A 20,233-nucleotide genomic window follows, 5' to 3' on the forward strand; every position below is an offset into this window, starting at 1 on the left:
CCCCCCCCCCCCTTTTCACCTTCCTTCCCATTCCAGCTTCAGGCTGTATGTCATCTGAATATTTCTAAGAGCTGCCGCCTCATTTATCATTTGTAAAATCTGAGCACTTATTTGTTGACAGGTTGTTTCATTTCATTCTCAAATCAGAGAAGCAAGAGTTGTGTTAGGAAGGAACATGTGGTTTCTGTCGTAGAGCTCAAAAGGTCCAAACCCAGCTTTGTCCTTCTTTTGTTTGGTGATTATCTTGTCTATACATTCTGACCAATGCCTTTAACAGCGTATTTTATAAGCAAAATTGAATGTGATATGGACATACCCTGGAGACTTCCTTGAAAACACACACATACACACTTACTGGTCCTATTTGCCTTCTGAATGCAAATAGCCTTTTTATTAAGATATTGTTCAGTGAACTAAACAAATCCCAAAAGTTAGCAACTCCAGGATTCACCCGGAGCACCACAGCTGGCTTGTGGAGTCTTGGACAAAAATGTCAACCTCTCAGCCTGTTTCCCTATCTGCAAAATGAAAGTAAGAATATGTGTTAGTTTGGGTTTGAAAGTCAACTACTCATTTATTTTAAGCCGGTTCATCCATATGAAGTGCTACAGTTTTATTCCTTATAAAGCAACAAAGTTGAAAGTGGATCTCTAAGTTGAACACTTCTTAGGGAGTAAATACTCAGATGATAAAATGTATTAACATACATCATCTGCTGTGCTAAATTTTTGGAGCTTATCTTCACAATTTGAGTGGACTAATTTTGTGAAATTACATAGGACAGTCTGATACCAAAAAATTGTCTCTAATCAAAGATCAAGTCTGTCATTATTTAGCCTTCTATTTTTGCAAATTAATGGACTTTCTCAAATTTCTAAAATAATAAGTTCTTCATGATTATTCCCCAGCCCTATCACTCTTTTGTCTCATCAATTCCTTACAATCTGTGTTATTTAGCTTCTTACAGAATGCACGAAGCAACTTGGTCTCACCAGGGCAGCCTCCAAAGTATATACCAAAGATGGGACCATGATCCTTTCCTTATGTGATTTGGTTTTATGGGCACTAGAGGAGTCTTTCATCCAGAGAGACACGGAGAAACAAAAGAAAGAGGCAGTTCCTGTTCCAACAAAGGAGACAACTATTAAAAGTATGAAAGGTTGGTTACATTCTTTAAGATTTAGCTGATTCTGGGGCGCCTGGGTGGCTCAGTGGGTTAGGCCGCTGCCTTCGGCTCAGGTCATGATCTCAGGGTCCTGGGATCGAGTCCCGCATCGGGCTCTCTGCTCTGCGGGGAGCCTGCTTCCCTCTCTCTCTCTCTGCCTGCCTCTCTGTCTGCTTGTGATCTCTCTCTGTCAAATAAATAAATAAAATCTTAAAAAAAAAAAAAAAAGATTTAGCTGATTCTACTTTTCATCATAAAAATGTTAAATGTGATTCTGTGACTAGGTCACCCCTTCTAGAATTACAAAATCACAGGAAGCTGCTCTCTTGTGAAATTGTCATATTGCTTTTACCTTGCAGAATGATAAGAAAAAGTTAACAAATAACGTAAATTTAGTCTCAGCACCAAAACAATAAATAAATTGCCTCAAATTTATAAAATATATTTGATAACTTAGCTACTTGATGTAACATAGGCAGCTTTTGCTTTTACATTTAAAACCAAAATCAACCAAAGACCACTTAAGAAGGCTGGGCTGGATCAGTAAAATCTCTATTATTTTAGAAGAGATAAAATTAGAAGAGAAGGGGTCCTCTCTATACTTCTGCCTATAAGCTGCCCTTACTTGCCCCTGCCCGTCTCCACCACTCCTCTAAACTCCCAGAAGCACCACGAAGGCACCTACCTGTATTGCAGCTCCTAGCACATGTATTATAATCTGTTTACATCTTTGTGTGTCTCATTAAACTGCATACAGCTTGAGGACAGAAACTGCGTCCCCAGCAACAGTTTGCTTAATACAAACGAGTCTTACAGTGAATCAGCAAGTGATCTCAGCTTTCCACTGTTGTACAGAGAGTCATGATTTGAAGATTAAGAACTTGGGTTTTAGAGCCAGAATTCCAGGGTTCGGATCCTACCTCTTTTCCTTTCTGGCTGAATGATCCTGGGCAGGTTGTTTAACCTCTTGTATCCCAGTTTCCTCATTTTACGAATTCCACACTGATGATCATGTAAATGTATACTCATTCGGTCCTCATAAATACGAACATGTGTTCATAAAACATATGAATAGGAGTTTATATATAAATGTATATGCCGCTGAGAATAATGCCTGGTTGATGTTTACTAAATATTTAATGAGTATTAGTGATCATTATTGTGTGTACAGTTGAGTAGGAAAAACCCACTCTTATTCCTGTGTGTCTCTTCTTTGCTCTCACATGCTTATCACATTCACAACACTTCTGACACCCGGTGTGTGTGTTTTCTCCCCCACGCCAAACAATTCTGCAACTGGTGTAGGACACCAGCTGGGTGTCCTACAATTTAACTCAGTTTTTCCACTCTCTACCTGGTTATAGCATCAGATCTCATGGGTTAGGAGCTCAGTCCCATAAGACCGCTCCCCATTCCATCCCCACTTAAGCTGTCCAGACCTGTGTTTCTGAACAATTGGTTTAAATTGGAAATTCCCATGATTCCTCTTTTCAGTTGGATTAATTTGCTAGAGCAGCTCAACAGAACTCAAGGAAATGATCTACTTACTGTCTACTGGTTTATTATAAAAAGATATGATAAGGAATACAGATGAACATCTGGGTGAAAGAGATGAGTAGGGCAAGGTGTGTGGGAAAAGGGCACAGAGCTTCTCTGCTCTCTCCAAGCCCACCACTCTCCTACCATCTCCATGTGTTCACCAACTCAGAGGCTCTCCAAACCCTGTACTTTTGGGATTTTTAATGGAGATTTCATCATGTAGCCATGATTGTTCACTAATTCCATGCCCAGCCTCTCTCCCTACACTGGAGAGTGAAGAGTAGGGTAGAAAATTCCAAAGTTCTAATCATGGCTTGGTCTTTCTGATGACCAGTCTTCCTCCATGAGTCTGCCCAAAGTCTCATTAGAAGACAAGAAACTGGGGCTCCTGGGTGGCTCAGTGGGTTAAGCCTCTGCCTTCGATGCATGTAATGATCTCAATGTCCTGGGATTGAGCCTTACGTCTGGCTCTCTGCATGGCGGGAAGCCTCTCCCCTCTCCCCACCTCTGCCTCCCCCTCTGCCTAATTGTGATCTCTGTCTATCAAATAAATAAATAAAATCTTAAAAAGAAGAAGCAGAAGAAGAAGAAGAAGAAGAAGAAGACGACGACGACGATGACGGCAAGATACTGCTATCATCCAGGAAATTCCAAAGGATTTAGGAGTCTGTGTCAGGAGCCAGGATCAAAGACAAAATATTTGAACAAGAGATGATCCTAGTGCTCTTATCACTTAGAAAATGACCAGTGGAAGTACTCTGCCAGGAACATAGGGCAGAGAGTAATATATATATTTTTTCTATTATTTCACAATGATATTACTTGTCCTCTTTTCTAATGAGTTTTTTAAAATAATTATGTCAACATTTAATGCTTAGCTAATCATTAAAGCATATAGTTTGGCCTTTATTTGGCATATGAAATATCTGATCTCCAGGTTCTGGAAGATTACAATATCAAAGGCTCTTCTTTCAAATTGTTATTTAAAAGTTGCCTGGAAGTAATGTTATTCACGCTGGGTACTAAAGGGGTATGGCCATCCCTTCCCCTCTATAATCTAGAGGTTATCCTTGAATCAGGCTGGTTCGTTAGTGGGTTGCTGCCCCTTTTACTGAATCTCGGCTTGTGTTATGCCACCAGTTTGTATTGCGGAAAACAGTTTCTATGGAGATAGTGGTAAAGGGCACAGGCTTTGGAGGCATATGGCCTGGGTTCTAATCCTGACTCTGCTGCTACCAAGCTATGTGTTTAGCCCCCTTTACTCTGTAAAAGAAGAATGGACGTACCTCAGAGTATCATTTTGAGATTTACCTGAGATAATGCAGAGGTCTTAGTGAAATGCGCAGCATGTCTTAAGTTCTCAATATTGTTTGTTTCTTTTATAGGATACTGTTTTCTACCTCACAGATAACCCCCTTATGAAGACCCTGAAATAAATTTCTCTCAGATATCAGGACCAGAAAAGTTGTATCTTCTGAGAAATTTATCTCTCTATGTGGCCCATGCGAATCTTGAAATTGTGTTTTCTTCTTTGCTTGGGCCCCTAGAATGCTCAGAACCCAAACTGTGATTTAACTCTAGCAAATGAAATGTGTCGCTTTCATGTCCATTCAATAACAAAAATATTATCTAGCATTTTTTGGATGCTCGTCCAATTAAATAGACCAAACACCATTTATTCTAAGCACTTTCCTTTTTTTCCCTTTTTTAAATAGTTTTTTTCCTTTTTTTATAAACATATAATGTATTATTAGCCCCAGGGGTACAGATCTGTGAATTGCCAGGTTTACACACTTCACAGCACTTACCAACCATAGCACATACCTTCCCCAATGTCCATAACCCCACCACCCTCTCCCTACCTCCCTCCCCCCAGCAACCCTCAGTTTATTTTGTGAGATTAAGAGTTTCTTATGGTTTGTCTCCCTCCAGATCCCGTCCTGTTTCATTTATTCTTTTCCTACCCCCCAAACCCCTCACGTTGCATCTCAACTTCCTCATATCAGAGAGATCATATGATAGTTGTCTTTCTCTGACTGACTTATTTCGCTAAGCATAATACTCTCTAGTTCCATCCATGTCATTGCAAATGGCAAGATTTCATTCCTTTTGATGGCTGCATAGTATTCCATTATATATATATATATATATATATATATATGTCACATCTTCTCTATCCATTCATCTGTTGATGGACATCTAGGTTCTTTCCATAGTTTGGCTATTGTAGGCATTGCTGCTATAAACATTCGGGTGCATGTGCCGCTTCAGATCACTACACTTATATCTTAAGGGTAAATACCCAGTAGTGCAATTGCTGGGTTGTAGGGTAGCTCTATTTTCAACTTTTTGAGGAACCTCCATGCTGTTTTCCAGAGTGGTTGCACTAGCTTGCATTCCTACCAACAGTGTAGGAGGATTTCCCTTTCTCCACATCCTCTCCAACATCTATCATTTCATGACTTGTTAATTTGAGCCATTCTGACTGGTGTGAGGTGGAATCTCATTGTGGTTTTGATTTGTATTCCCTGATGTCGAGTGATATGGAGCATTTTTTCATGTGTCTGTTGGCCCTCTGTATGTGTTCTTTGCAGAAATGTCTGTTCATGTCCTCTGCCCATTTCTTGATTGGATTATTTGTTCTTTGGGTGTTGAGTTTCATGAGTTCTTTATAGATTTTGGATACTAGCCCTTTATCTGATATGTCATTTGCAAATATCTTCTCCCATTCTGTCAGTTGTCTTTTGGTTTTGTTAAATTTTTCCTTTTTTTTTTTTTTTCTTTTAATCTTCCCAACAGCAGAATAAGATAGATACTACTATTCATTTAAAAGAAGAGGACACTAAGGCATTTTGTCTTTGGCTTTACTCTATCACTATACTTTTTTACTCCTTTCCTTGGTTTTCTTATCTCTTTATTTTATTCCTCTTCAGAGTAGGTATTTTAGTAAGCCACCTCAGATTTATTTCATATCTAGTAAAACATAAGAAAAGAATTTAAAGTATATTTATAATCACATTACTTTAAATTATTTGGTTGCATATGAAATTTCTGATCATAGTTATATATTTGCATCTGGTTTAGGTATTACCTGTTTAAATCGAGTCATTAATGAGACAGGAAATATTTTGAATAAACAAATTCAGGAGGCAAATTTATTCATTATTTATCGTGCATTGGTTATTGTGCCATTTGTTTCCTAGAAAACCAGAGAATGAAAGTGAAAACCAAATTGGTTCCAAAGTCTGTGACATCCGATACTTTGGATGGTATAGATAAGTCTCTGCTTGCCCTTGTCCTCAGAAATCCCATTGCTATCTGGGTATCCTGTGGTGAACCATTTCTATCTCCAAAGGGTAAGTTTTTTGTTTTCATTTGCTTTCAAGCAAGTATATAAATAAGAGAGAAATAAATTTTATGTCACCATAAGAAAAGAATTAAATGTGTATAATGCCAACATAATAACATCACATTTATGCAAAGAACAGGAAGTCCATCAATTAACATGTGCACAAGGATAGCTGTACTCCTATATTTGCACAGTTCCCTGTTTTTTCTTACTGGAATGGAGTATTCTGCATGGAAAAATGTCTAATTTAGTTGATAAAGAGATCCTTGGTCTATAAGACTGAGAATAATGGTATACATTAGAAAATAACAAATGAGTTTAATTCACACTGAAGACGACCTGTCTGCACATTTTCATTTTTAAGAATTGCACCCTTTAGGCAGTAGGTGGATGTTTAAAAAATGAATGGTTCCAAGCCAGGCTTTCATCACCTCCAAATAGTTTGTGGAAGTGGAAAATGAAATATGGCTATTGCATATGGTAAATCTATATAATAAAACAGCACTGTTCTTCTTCCCCCCCTTCTCCATTCCATAAAGAAATGCCTTAAGCCCTGTCATCTTTCAAATGAGGTTTCTTTTAATGACCCTTACCTTTTAATTACTTGTTTCTAATTGAATCTATTTCTTGGAGCAGAAAGTTCTTTATAAATTATTGGCTTGCATGATAAATTACTGTCGATAACACAATGCAAGATTAAAAAAATGTATTTTTTCTAGCTTTGCAGAAAGCAGAAAAAGTAGAAAAACAGAACTGGTTAAAAAAGGACAAAATTTTGGCTGATCTAGACACCATGAAACACAAAATGAGACTGTTAAAAGGTCAGTATGAACTAAATCAAGTATCACCATGTTTAATTCTAAATGTAACCCCAATTTGCTGGAAGTTTTTTCCTACTATTAGATACCAGATGTTTAACTGAGTACTATAAATATTGTGTCACAAAAGTCACTTGAGCAAGTTTAAAACCTAATATATCTTTTGGTACTGATTTTATATTTGTAACTTTTATATTAAAATGAATACCACATGAATTATATGTAAATTTTTAAAATTAGGAGAGTATCTGGGTCATCTAACCCCTATGTTAGGATTGAAATAGTCGCTGAAGTAACATTTTGTGGGCTTTGGAATTAGTCCTTAAACAAAACTTTTGGTCTATTTCTTAGGTATTGCTGGGAAAGAAGTTTGGGGGTTGTTTATTGTTTGCCTGTTTAGTTGTTTGGTTTTATTTTTTTTTTCCTAAGATTTATTTATTTATTTGAGAGAGAGGGCATGTGCACAGGGGAGGGCCAGAGGAGGAGGGAGAGAGTCTTTTTGTTGCTGTTGTTTAGTTGAGAGAGAGAGAGAAAGAGAAAGATGGAGAGAGAGAGAGAGAAAGCAAGCAAAAAGGGAGAGGGAGAAGCAGACTCCCTGCTGCTCCATCTTAGGACCCTGGGATCATAACCTAAGCCAAAGGCAGAGGCTTAACTGACTGAGCCATTCAGGCACCCCTGTCTATTTTATAATCTGAGTGAGGAGGTACTGAATTTTTCAAAGGTCAATATCAGCAGGGCTTCTTCAAGTTAGGCAGCACAAGATATGCTATTCACAGTCAAAGTGATCAACTGGCAGTATTTGTTCTCCTCTTTCATTCTCTCTGTCGTAGAATCTTAGGTTCTAGACGTTATACTATGCCAAACACTTGAGATTCCAGATGGTTCTTTGGGGAGAAAAAGTGTATTATAGACTTTAGTCTAGAAAGGAATACATTTCAGGCTCTGTCATTGCCCTGACAGGATTTCAACTCCTAAGTAGGCACACTGTCTGTTGTCAAAAGCATGTGAATTTTACTTCAATAAGCAACACAACTAATTTTAAGTGCCCTAAATGGAAATCTGGGTTGAAATGACTATTATTCAGTTCTTTCCAAAAGAATTATTGGGTCTACATGAAAAACATCTACCATGACTGGTAATCTCTGCTATTCTAAATACTACACATTTTCACCAAAATGTTCCTTGGGCATGTCCAAAACTAAAGTTTTCACCACTCCAGTATCTCCTTCATTTCTTCTAGCCATGGGCCCTACCACCATCCACCCATGTGTCCCATCTTAGAAACCTGGGAGTTAACCCTGGCATCTCCCTCTCTCTCACTTTCTTGAAGCAAACAACAGTAAGTCTTGTTGCTTCCAACCTCTCTTCTCAAATGAATCTGGTCTCCATCCTCAACTGTGTTATCTAAATTCTAGCTATTGTCATCTATTCCTTGGATTACTATAACAGCTTTGTGACTTGATTCCCTGCTTCCAGTCTTGATAGTAGTTTCTAGTCTATGCATAATGGGGACATTCTGAAGCTGGAGTGATCAGGCAAAAATACAAAGCTGTCATGGTACTCCAGGCATAAAACTTTTCAAAGTTTCCTATTATTTTTCAGACAAAGATGAAACTCTTCAACGTGTTCTTCCATGATACGGTCCTGTGTAAGCTGCTCTCTTTCCTTGTTCTCACCACTCCACCATTTGGACTACTTTTCAGTCCTGGAGACGTATCAGGAGCTTTCTTAACTCTGAGAATTTGGCACAATTTAGTTTCCTCTGCCTCAACTTTTCTCTCCCTTGTCCTTTTGGATTGCTTCTACTGATTAAATGGTTTTCAGCTTACTTGTTATTTCTTCCTAAACTTTCCCTTTTCCATGTTAGGAATAATGCAGTTTATCACAACTTGAGCTTCCCCTCTGATAATCATTATTACATTACTATAATTACCTGGTCATGTGACTATCTTCCCTATGTTACATTATAAATTCTACTACCTAATTTGTGCTGTGAATACTTGTAGAAGGACTGAATTGAAGAATGAACAGAATTTCAACCATTCATTCCACTGAGTTTTCTAAGGTCTATTTCTGTATCAAATTAAATCAATAAAAACCAACATACTGAAAATAACACCAGGCAGAGTTGCCTTTACTATATTCTGATTTTATATTATGTCTTCAGCTTTTATTATAATTAAGTATTAAAAAGGCATTTATTTAAAAAATCATTTAAAGTTCAGTTGGTATCATCTGCAGTATCACTGTTGATAGATGTCAGATGGTGTCCATTATGGAGCAATCCATTAATGAAATTTCTCTTAGAATTTAGTGCTAAGATAAATCTTGTCTCTACTGACAAACTGTTATATTTTCTGCTATTAAATGTAAATTCAATACATGCATATAAAATACCTACTCTGAGGAAGAACTTTTCTAGTTGTCGGGATTATGAAGACAAATAAGAACAAGTCAAAGTCCAGTTAACTGTAGTCCCTGTTGGATGATGAGTTTCTTGGGGATTGGATGGAAGAGCAGCTAAGTAGATTATTTTCCATTATTATAGCCATTGGTGAATGCCAACAAGTATTGATTAAGCATATATAAAGTACTGTGCTAAGCTGATTTTACATTTCATTTGTAAGTGTGGTCATTGCTAATATTAATCACAATACTAGTAATGACTTTGTAAGGTTTTATGATGAAGTAAGAAATGTCAAGTATTTACTGCATGTGCAGCACATAATAAATACTCAATAAATATTAGAATAAGGGTTACTAAAAAGGCAGCCCATTTTCTGACTTGGGGGTCTTAAAAAGTGATCAGTGAAATGAAGAAATGGCAGATTATGCCAAAGTATCGCATTTGTTAAGTATAAAGGTGATGCTGGGGCATTTTATTTAGTGTGAGAGCTAAAGGGATTTTCCGACTAAAACCTCAGGTGAGGTGGACTTACCCTCCCAAGCACAGATAATGCTGAACCAGGGTGGGCCTCTGATCAAGGGAGAGGGGGTAGGGGAGCTGTCTGGGTGAGATTTACAATTTGAAAGCATAGCAAAGCACTCACGTTCTCTAGTTTTCCTCATTAATTATTAGCTATTATTGTTACTTTCCCCGGAACTCATATGAACTAAAATAAGATATATGGAGAATGTAATAGGAAAATAAAATAATTTAATCAATACATTTTTCTTGGTTTCAATTGGTATTCTTACCTACATAAATAGTAGTTTGTTATGAACATCTTTCCCTGAACCAAAACCTTTTGTGATGAATTTATGTCTCTTTATGAAAATTATAGTGCAAATGCATTCATTTTTTTTTAAGACCATTAGAAGAAAGTTGACAAAAAACAAATAAAGCATAATGGTTTTTGCTCTTTTCCTACATTCAAATCTTGGCTTTTAAGAGCGTAAATGATAAACTATTGCTGAGCTCTCTTTGGTTGAGCAAAGTTTTAGTGTTCAAAAGGCACTATAAATAAAATATTTATGTGTCATAAATTAGTGTCGTCTACTCTTTATGAATAGAGTAAGCTAAAAACTGTATTTGCGTAAATTTGTGTTATGTATTTTTCTTGTACCACTGTGGCCTTCTCCAATGCTCATAACCTAATGGCATTTCCACTGTAACTCATTGGCTGACTGATTCAATTATGTTTTCTCCACATCCATAAATTGCATAGAATGCTTATTAGGTACGTAGAATTCTGATTTCCCTGAAAAGTCATTGCTGCCATTTATTTTTATTGCTTGATCTATTTCCACAAACTTGAGCTTACAAGAGTGCAGTTGCTTTATTCTCCGCAAATACTAAATTGTTTTCAGAGTTCTGTTTGTAGTCATGGTCTGAAAATCTGCATATTAAGACTCCCTTGGCAACAAAATTAGGGCTCAATTTGATGTTAGTATTTCCATTATTTTATCCACCTCAGCATTACTTTCTCAAAGAAGCCTTCCCTGGCACTAGACTAGGGTGGTGGCCCCTGTGAGATGCTTTTAGAGATCCTGTTCGCTGGAGGAGCACAACTGCAATCGATTATTGGTGCAATCATTTCCTTGACCTCTGCCTTCCCCAAAAAACTTGAGACAAGGACTAAATCTTGAACATGTTTGGATTGGCCTCATCTAGCCCAATCCCTGATTGACAGCTGGTGTGCAGCCTAAGTTTCTAGAAGCAACATGCGAAAGAAAGCATTATCGTTACTTAAGAAGTTTAGGAATCAGTATGAGACTCAGTGTGAGTTTATTTTCAACACGGAGAAAGAAAACAATTTTGTAAGTATGATTTTTCAATCTCTTACAATTTTAAGTGGACTAGCTGGAAGAATGCATACATTGAAATCAACACACTTATTAAATAATGCCTATTATTCTTTGGAGTACAGTATTCTGATAAATATTTTCTCTTACCACAGCTTTTTAACAACCTAAAGGGCACAGCAGAGGTGTCAGAAACTAATCGTGCTTGCGGGTATTATTAGATGGAAAAAAAAGCCTCCTGTCTCTTGGGTTAATATTATTTTAGAAGTACTTAATCCCCAGGCTGCTAAGCTAATTGTTGGGGAAAGGCTTATTATTAGCGAAGAGAACAAAACATATGTTCCATGACTGGAAGAGATGATGGACTATATAGGTCATGGATTCTATTTGACTAAATTACCACTGAACCATATCGTGCAGGAAAGGCCGGGGCCACTGTGGAAGTCAGCATGGTATCTTTCTTTTCCATCTGTACAGTGAATATGCATATCCTGGCTATTTGAAGCCTCAAGCTCCCATATGAAGAGGCATTGTTAGATATTATTACCTTAGGCATCTTTGCTTTTATGATATATTTAGTATTTTAGTCTATGCTCCCAAGTGGAATGATTTATGCATAGAACGCCAAACCAATTTATTTGGAATCTGAAAACGCATCTTCAGAAACAACATTACCAGGGACTTCTTTCCCCAGGGTGGCGAGTAGCAGCATGTCAGCCAGCCGCCATGGTTCCCAACAAAAACCCCATGCAGCCGGTGGTGGTGGAGGGAGGCTGGACTGAGCAGACTCAAGAGGAAATTAAACTCATGGAACTCATAAGACATACAGAGGTACGTTCTTCAGGACTCCAGACATTAAAGACTTTGCCTCTTTAATAAGGTTTTAAAAGTATAATATTGAATTTTAAAATTAGGCTCTTAATATAACCCCAGCATCTGGTCAGTTATGACCACATAAGCATATGCCAAGCATTGAGTTGGCATTTGGAGAGTAGTTATCTGAAAGAGAGCTAGCTCGTATGAAAGTCTGTTTTGTTTGAATGGAGACCAAAAATTATGACCTTAGCAAAGAAGAGAAAAAGGCCCAGTGGATATGTACAAAGGTAATTATAATAAGTGTAGTCAAGTTGAGCCTTATGGCTTCATTGCTCATCACTCCTAAGGGTATGTCTCAATATGTAGAAAGAGCAAGGAGCAAAATACTAATTGCAATGGAGACATTCAGGAGTGAGGAATTCAAAAAGCAGTTTCAGTCCAATTGGTTAATCAGTCAGGATTGTCAGACATAAAAAAGTCGAGAAGAGAAAGGTCAGCTGTTGAGAGAGGACTGGGGATAGAGACCTGGGAAAACTTTTTGCTTTGTGAAGTTTTTCATCAAAATGATATGTTCTTATTTAATAGAGTTTCTCAAATCGTGGAATGTGTTCAATCTAAATCTTAGGTGTGTGCCCACGTCAAGGTTACTAGAAAAAAAGAAATTGACATTGCTAGAAATATGACTTCTTGCCAAGCTGAGAAGGATAAATCACTGACCAGGGAATGAATGCAAAGCATTGAACTAGGACATGCTTGAAGTAGGATGAAAAGCTGCCTGTCAGGGATCTGGCAAAGTATAAGGCTGGCTGCTGTATTTTAAAAGACAGAGAGTGAAGACTCAACAGTCATGCACATTCCCTTAAGCATTTCTTGGTTAAAGAAAATGATGTTGTGATTTTAATCAAAAACTCATTTGTTAGATGCAGAGAAATCGCTCAGTAGGAGAAACACCACACAGAAATCCAAAAACACATCTCCATTCATTCTCCAAATTATAAATGAAAGTTAAGTGTTTCGCCAAAATAAGTATCTTATTGTTACTCCAAGGGTTATTATTATTATCACCACAGGAAGGTGATAATAATAATAACCCTTGAAGTAACAATAAGGTACTTATTGTTTATGTGGGTTCGTGTCCCACCAGAGTGATAATAATAAGCAAGAGGAATTCACAGAAGAGTCCATGACAGGAGAGGGTAATACACTTCCTAAATTTTTTAAAATATTATTTGCAATCATAAGTGTTTCTGTTTTCATCACATTCGTCATACACACACTAGCCAGGCAGTTCTCTAACCCTGGTATTCGCTGGGCTTTTCTTATCAGGCGCACCTTTCTGCAGTTCAAGTACCACAAGCCAAGACAAACGCTCCAGTTGAAACTACACGTATTGCACTTGGACAGAGCAGCCTGTATCAGCAACCGAATGCAAAACGCGTGTGGATTTATCTAAATGGAGGCAGACCTGACGATGGCACTTACGCCTGGGGCAAAACTATTTCAGAGGTAAATTTGGTGTGAATGGAGATTGCTTCTTGCACTTGGATTCAAATCCCAGCTCAGCATTTCTAGACTGTCAGGTTCAGCAAATTATTTTTCCTCTCTAAACCTCATTTTCTCATCTGTAAAATGGGAGTAGGACTCTCCTGACAGGGTGGATATAATGATTAAATGAGCTTAATGCTGTCTGACATGCGTGTAAATCAGAATACGACACCTGGCTAGGAGCACCAGTGATCATTAAAACCACTGTAGCCAAAGAGGAAAAATCTAAACTTTAAAAAAGTAAATAGTTTTCCTGTTGTGTTTAAAACCCGATTCATGAAAGCGTGATTTATTTCCCCATCAGGAACTATTCACTAGATATGTTTTCTGTAGGGAAAACAACAGTATTCTTAGAGAAAACCTAATCATGTTCTTACTGCCCAGAGTCCTGGAACTGTGACAAAGTTTCCCCTTTTCCAAAGTTAAAACACTGACTAAGGAAATGACGAGTAGCAGTTCATTAATTTTTGTAATATCAAGGATGTAGTTGGAGTGCCTGGGTCATTCAGACAGTTAAGCCTCTGACTCTTGATTTCTGCTCAGGTCATGATCTCGGGGTCGTGAGATGGAGTTTCATGTCTGCTTGTCGCTCTCCTTCTGCTCCTCCCTCCATTTGTACCCCCTCTTTTCTCTCTTTCTCTTTCTCTTTCTCAAATAAATAAATAAGGATATAGTCCTAAAATTTGACATTTTGCCTTAGTCTTCACACAAAAACTTCAGGCAACTAATGAATGGATTTTGGTAGACTTTTTAAAAGTCTTGTGGTGATATCTCCAATAATTGGCTTTTTTAAATATTGTGAAATGTTTTCATATAATTGTTCTGGGTCAAGAGGAAGTCATATAAAAGTCAGATGTTGGTTGGAGGGAAGGACAAGACAGGGCATTTGACTGGTCTGGAGGAGTTCATGGAAGCTCATAAGGGCAAATCGAGTAGGAGGTGCACCTCAGAAGAGTTCTAGAACTTTGTCCTGGGGATTTTTAATGAGTTTATACAAAGAAATATTTGGTAAGAATATTTTTCACAAGGTATTTATAACACAGATATATTAGAAATAATTTAAACAGGCATCACTGAGGATTTGGTAATTTATAGTACATAGGATAGAGCATTATGACTCAATTAAAATCAACTTTGAAAAGAATAATGACAATTGTCGATGTTCCAGACTAAGTGAAAGAAGCATAACATAAAGCATGTGCATACACTTAGAACAAAAGACAAAACATTTTATTTTTTGCGAGTATTTATCAGATGGTCTGATTGCTGGTGAGCTAATAAAGGTGGTGTTTCTTTCTGGTATATTTTTCTCTGTGTCTATATCTTGTAATGATGAATTCAGATTGTAAGAAAAATGTGTGAGCTAAGGAATCTGACATTCCTCTCAGAGAAGTACTAGCAGCACGTGATCAAGGTCAAATTAGCAGTGCAGGCAGGAAGTTCAGTAGGAGTTCAGACAAGGGGAACACTGCCCACCTGGGGTGAAGGAGAAAGGCTCCACAGAGGAATCAATCAGAACCTCTGATGAAACTTGAGAAATGGGTAAGACTCAATATCTTAATGCTTCAGAAAAAGCATTAATAAGGATGAGGGCACTGAACACAAAGGTATGGTTGTTAGGATTCATAAATCATATGACATGGATAGTGCTTGGACCCAGAAACAGGGAGAGAGACATACTTCTGGAGAGATAGTTTAGAAGCGTATGAGGGACCCTGCAGGCTATCTATATGAGTTTACTTGGGCTGCTGTAACAAAATATCATAGGTTGCGTGCATTAAACAACAGAAATTTACTTCTCACAGTCCTAGAGGCTGGAATTCCAAGATTGAGGTGCCAGCAAGGTTGGTTTCTGAAAAGGACTCTCCGGCCACACACTTTGTGTCCTCACCTAGCCTTTCCTCCTGGCATACGTGGAGAGGGAGATCTCTAGTGCCTCATCCTCTTCTAATAAGGTCGCAGTCCTGTCATATTAGTGCCCAACGCTTATGACCTCATTTAATCTCGATTACCTCCTTAAAGGATCTTTCTCCAAATACAAGCACATCAGGGGGTTAGGGCTTCAGCCTGTGAGTTTTGGGGAGGATACAGTTCAGTCCACTACACTATCCCAGATTAAAAAGTGTTTGAGCCACTAGCTTTCTCTGAGTAAGGTAATGGCAGAGGACAAGCAATGTGTTATGGAGCTTGATGTGGTCTCAGTATGTAGAAAGATACTTAGGAAATGTCTAGAAAGCTGCTGTGTATTGTTTGTTTCTTTGCTTTATTTAAAAAAAAAAAAAAAAGTTCTTTCTATATCTATCCTTTTCTTTCCCACGCTATCTGTTTTTGTATTTGGAGACTTGCATGAGATCTTTTGTGATCAGTTAGAAATGTTTCCATCCAAGCTATCCGGCTATAAAGAATACATCTGGAGAGGGCACTGTGTGTGGAACAAATAGACAACAAGGAGAGTTGGACTCAGATTTCACTGGGGAGTCTGGCTAACACCACCAGCTCCAAAGAAACTCCATTTCAATGGTTGGTATTTTTTACAGCAAGACGAGGAACAGAACACATTTCAATGTGCTTCACTCGACTTTCTGTAATAAAACCCCCAGATGGTATTTGAATCCCCTCTAATGCAGACTTTCTCTCTGCTTCTTTCACTGCGGTGGCTATTCTGGATGATTTAACCACATTCTTCCTACCCACTCTTTGAACATTGCTAGAGCAACTCTCCTCTCCAACAGGCTCGGGCTCATCCGTCATCAGTGCACTAAGGCGGCTCCCTCTCCAGGGTTAGTGGCTCGTTCCTCAGGGCCGGCATCTTTCTCTGATTTATGGTTGCCCAACCCCTCTTCTACGGTCCTGAAGCATTTGTCTTCTACCATCCCTGCAACATCTCTTTGATTCTACAGAATCTCAAAACCAGTGTTTTCTCTCTCAGTTGCACACAGCTCTCCATGCATAAGCAGAACCTGAAAGCATGGGAAACGGGTCCTTGTGATTTGTTGAGGCAAGTACTTCAGGCCGGCAGGGAGTCTGCAGTAGTCCTATGATGCCCATGTGGTCTATTCTGAGGAGACCAGTCGCTGAAAACTAAATCCCCAAAATAGATTGTGAGTGAGAACTATGCACAGATGCTCCTTATCATGAGCTTTTGTTATTGCAAAATTATAAACATACATTTAGATGACCCACTGTAGAGATGATACCTGGTAAGTTTAGGTACATGTGAAAAACTAGGAATTAAGAACGTCATTGAAGATCATAAACTGACTAGATATTGTTCAGCCTTTCTGTACTGAAAATGCCTTATTTCAGATTTATTTTTAAAAGAATTTTGTGAACTCATTAACTTTGTCTCATGTAAATAGATCTTTGTGAAAATCAAGTGAAATAGCCATATATTTAATTCATATTTTGCATTTAGTACATGTTTTTTAATTAAATAACATTCATTTTCTAATTATAAGTAGCACATACAATCTTAATAAATAAAATAGTGACATTTTAGTGGTAGAGTTGGGAAAAACTTAAGAATTACCTTTATGTAGGATCTTTTCAAGCTGCGGGAGTTTTTCCCAGAGACTTGTCCATACATATTTTAGGACAGTTCCCCATTGCTCCCACCCCAGATAGAAACCCAGTTGTTAACTTGTTGGTTGCCTTAAAACATAAAGGTGAACGAACGGCCATGGACTGAATTGTGCCCCCCCATTCCCAAATTTTTATGCTGAAGCCGAACCCCCAGTGTGACTGTACTTAGAGATATGGCTTTTAGGAGGATTTAAGGTTAAATGACATTAAATAAGTGTGGAGTCCTAACCTGATAGGATTTGTGGCCTTTGTAAGAAGTGGAAATGAGAGCCCTCTCCTCCCCATGTGAGGGCACAAAAAAGAACCAGAAATTGAACCAGCCACCACCTTATTCTTGGATTTCCCAGCTTCCAGAACTGCTAGAAATGAATTTTTGTTGTTCAGGCTGCCCAGTCTATGATACTTATTTTGGCAGCTTGAGCAGACTAAGCCAGTCTATGAAAGGTGTGACTATTGTTATGGAAAATTTAGAGGAATCAAAAGAAAAACCATGAGACTCAATTGTCATCGCTATGAATTTTTTGATTATGAATAACATTTGTTTTATGTTCAAATTATATAAAAACATGTAATCACTGAATTAAAATTAGAAAAAGAAAATGCACCAAGAGGGAAATGAAAATTCTGTCACCCACAAATCACCAGTTATAATTTTAGTGGCTGTATTTCTGAGGTTGCTATATAGTTATAAATTTTTTTGCCATTGTGATCATAACAGATCACATGGTATATATAATTTTGCAACCAGCATTTTTCACCTCACAAACTATTGCAACTTTTCCCCCATAAATTTAACATTCTCTAACAAAAGAATTATTTTTAATGGCATGGTAATCTTCTATCAAATGGACACATTATTATTTATTCATTCAGTTTTCTATTGTTTCCATTTTGGTTCTTTCTAATGTTTTGCTGTCATAAAGCATATTCCAAAGGATATATATAAAATTATATGATATGGGGCACCTGGGTGGCTCAGTGGGTTAAGCCTCTGCCTTCGGCTCAGGTCATGATCTCAGGGTCCTGGGATCGGAGCCCCGCATCGGGCTCTCTGCTTAGCGGGGAGCCTGCTTCCCCCTCTCTCTCTGCCTGCCTCTCTGCCTACTTGTGATCTCTGTCTGTCAAATAAATAAGTAAAATCTTTTAAAAAAATTATCTGATATATAACCTAATATATAATCTAATATATAATATAATTATTCATATATATATATTTAATTTTCTGATTATTTCCCCAAATAAATTCTTAGAAGGATTGTTAGGTCAAATTATGTAAACACTTTGATAGCTGTTGCCAATAGTGAATGAGAGTTTCTGCCTACCTGTTGTATACATGAGGTGTTAACAATGTTAAATGTAGTCATTTAGAAAAATGTATTTGCAGGTTTGACAGGAGGGAATATTATATCCATGCATTAGTTTACATGTCTTTAATTGCTTTTATAAGTGATTTCGATTTGATTTGACTTGACCTGATTTATCATTTATTAGTTATCTGTTAAATAAATTTGTTATTTAACAATTTTCCTGTTCCTGTTCCTGTTATGTTCCTGTTAAATCCTTTGCTTTTTGCTATTGGACATAGTTTTCACACTGATACGAATTTTCTTTTTTTAAAGCAATAAGCCTATTATGGGTAATTTTATTAAGTTTATTGTAACAAATCTGCAATTTTGTTTATGGGTTTTTTAATGCATAGAAGTTAATATATTTTAAAAGTTTGTTCTTTGTTTTTAAGTGTTCTGATAGTCTTACTATCCTGAGGTCATATGAAGAGTCATCAGATTTTCTTCAGATTTTTTATAATTTTACCTTTTTCGTTTACTTTTTAAACTGTGTGAAACTCTCTTCTAGTGTAAAATTTGACTGAAGCTACTTCTCTGCTTTATTTGTTGGCTTAAAATTATTATCTCAGCCCTACTTACTGACTAATCCCAGCTTAATTGGACTACAAACGTTATAATATGCTAAATTCTTAATTAGCTTCTGCTCTTAAACAATCTAATGTATCTAATACTTCTTGAATTATTATAGCTTTATGTTTTTGCTATCTGATAGAAATTGCCTATTGTACTTTGTTTTCAGATTTTACTTAAATATCCTTACAATGTTGATGCTTATAGATGAATTTTGGAATTACATTTCAACACCTAAAAATCATCCTGCAGGTGTTTTGACTGTAATTGTATTAGGCTATTAATTTCCTAAAAATCAACGCCTTTCATGATATTCAATCCTTGCAGCCACACTGAATTCTGTGGCATTGTTTGTTATGTGTTTGTGTGTCTATATATATGTATATATACATATATATGCCTTTTTTTGTCCTTCTGTAAACTTTTGTAATTTTTTAAAAAAGATTTATTTTTTTATTTTAGAGGGAGAGAAAGAGAGAGGGAGTGCATGGGGGTGAGTAGGGCAGGGGCAGAGGGAGAGGGAGAGGGAGAGAGAGAAAATCTCAAGCAGACTCCACGCTGAGTGGGGGAGTTCCACGTGGGGCTTAATCTCAGGATCCTGAGATCATGACCCGAGCTGAAATCAAGAGTCAGAGCCTTAACCAACTGAGCCACCCAGGAGCCCTGCATCACACATTTTAAATAAGTTGTCATTCCTAATTTGTTTTATTGTTAGAATGGATTTTCAACTCTATTTTCTAAACGCCTATTTTTGTGAACAAAAAAACTATCGATGTTTTATCATTTATTTTATGCTTGGCCATTTTATTAAGCATTTTTCTCTCATTATTAATATCTAACTTGATTCACATAAATTTTCTAAGAATAAAATCACATGATCTTGTTTATTCCTACAGATGAACTATTTCTCTTATTCTGATTTTAGGTTTTATTACATTGGTTAGAATCATAAAAATAAATGTTCTTAACAAAGAAAAACCAAAAAAACAGCATCTTTTGACCTCATGGATAACTAGAAAGTTGGAATGTTTTGGTTTTCTCTTCCTTGCCCATGTCCCTTTGATGTTTTCCATTTTTACTTCATTTTTTTCTCTGTGAAGACTTTAAAATTGTTAATTCATTTATTTTCTGACCACTTTTTTATAGCAGTTATAGCTCATGTTCTAGTGGTCTCACTGCTTTAAAATTGTTAATTCATTTATTTTCTGACCACTTTTTTATAGCAGTTATAGCTCATGTTCTAGTGGTCTCACTGCTT

The 20,233-nt window shown here is 37.1% G+C and overlaps 1 protein-coding gene across 4 annotated transcripts in view; it reads left to right on the forward strand.

Annotated features, from left to right (window-relative positions):
* DCDC1 (doublecortin domain containing 1) overlaps window positions 1–20,233 on the forward strand; it is a 440,084-nt gene that overhangs the window by 399,358 nt on the left and 20,493 nt on the right. For 2 of the 4 annotated variants that reach the window (XM_059406519.1, XM_059406527.1), the window contains 5 exons: window positions 958–1,159; window positions 5,908–6,060; window positions 6,773–6,874; window positions 11,811–11,947; window positions 13,259–13,438. In XM_059406519.1, coding sequence (XP_059262502.1) covers window positions 958–1,159; window positions 5,908–6,060; window positions 6,773–6,874; window positions 11,811–11,947; window positions 13,259–13,438 — 774 coding nt within the window. Of the gene's footprint in view, window positions 1–957; window positions 1,160–5,907; window positions 6,065–6,772; window positions 6,875–8,473; window positions 8,557–11,810; window positions 11,948–13,258; window positions 13,439–20,233 lie in introns of those variants that run through there. The other 2 variants (XM_059406535.1, XM_059406544.1) reach the window with 2 other exon arrangements.

This window comes from Mustela nigripes, chromosome 1 (assembly GCF_022355385.1).
Source record: "Mustela nigripes isolate SB6536 chromosome 1, MUSNIG.SB6536, whole genome shotgun sequence".
Taxonomy (NCBI): Eukaryota; Metazoa; Chordata; class Mammalia; order Carnivora; family Mustelidae; genus Mustela; species Mustela nigripes.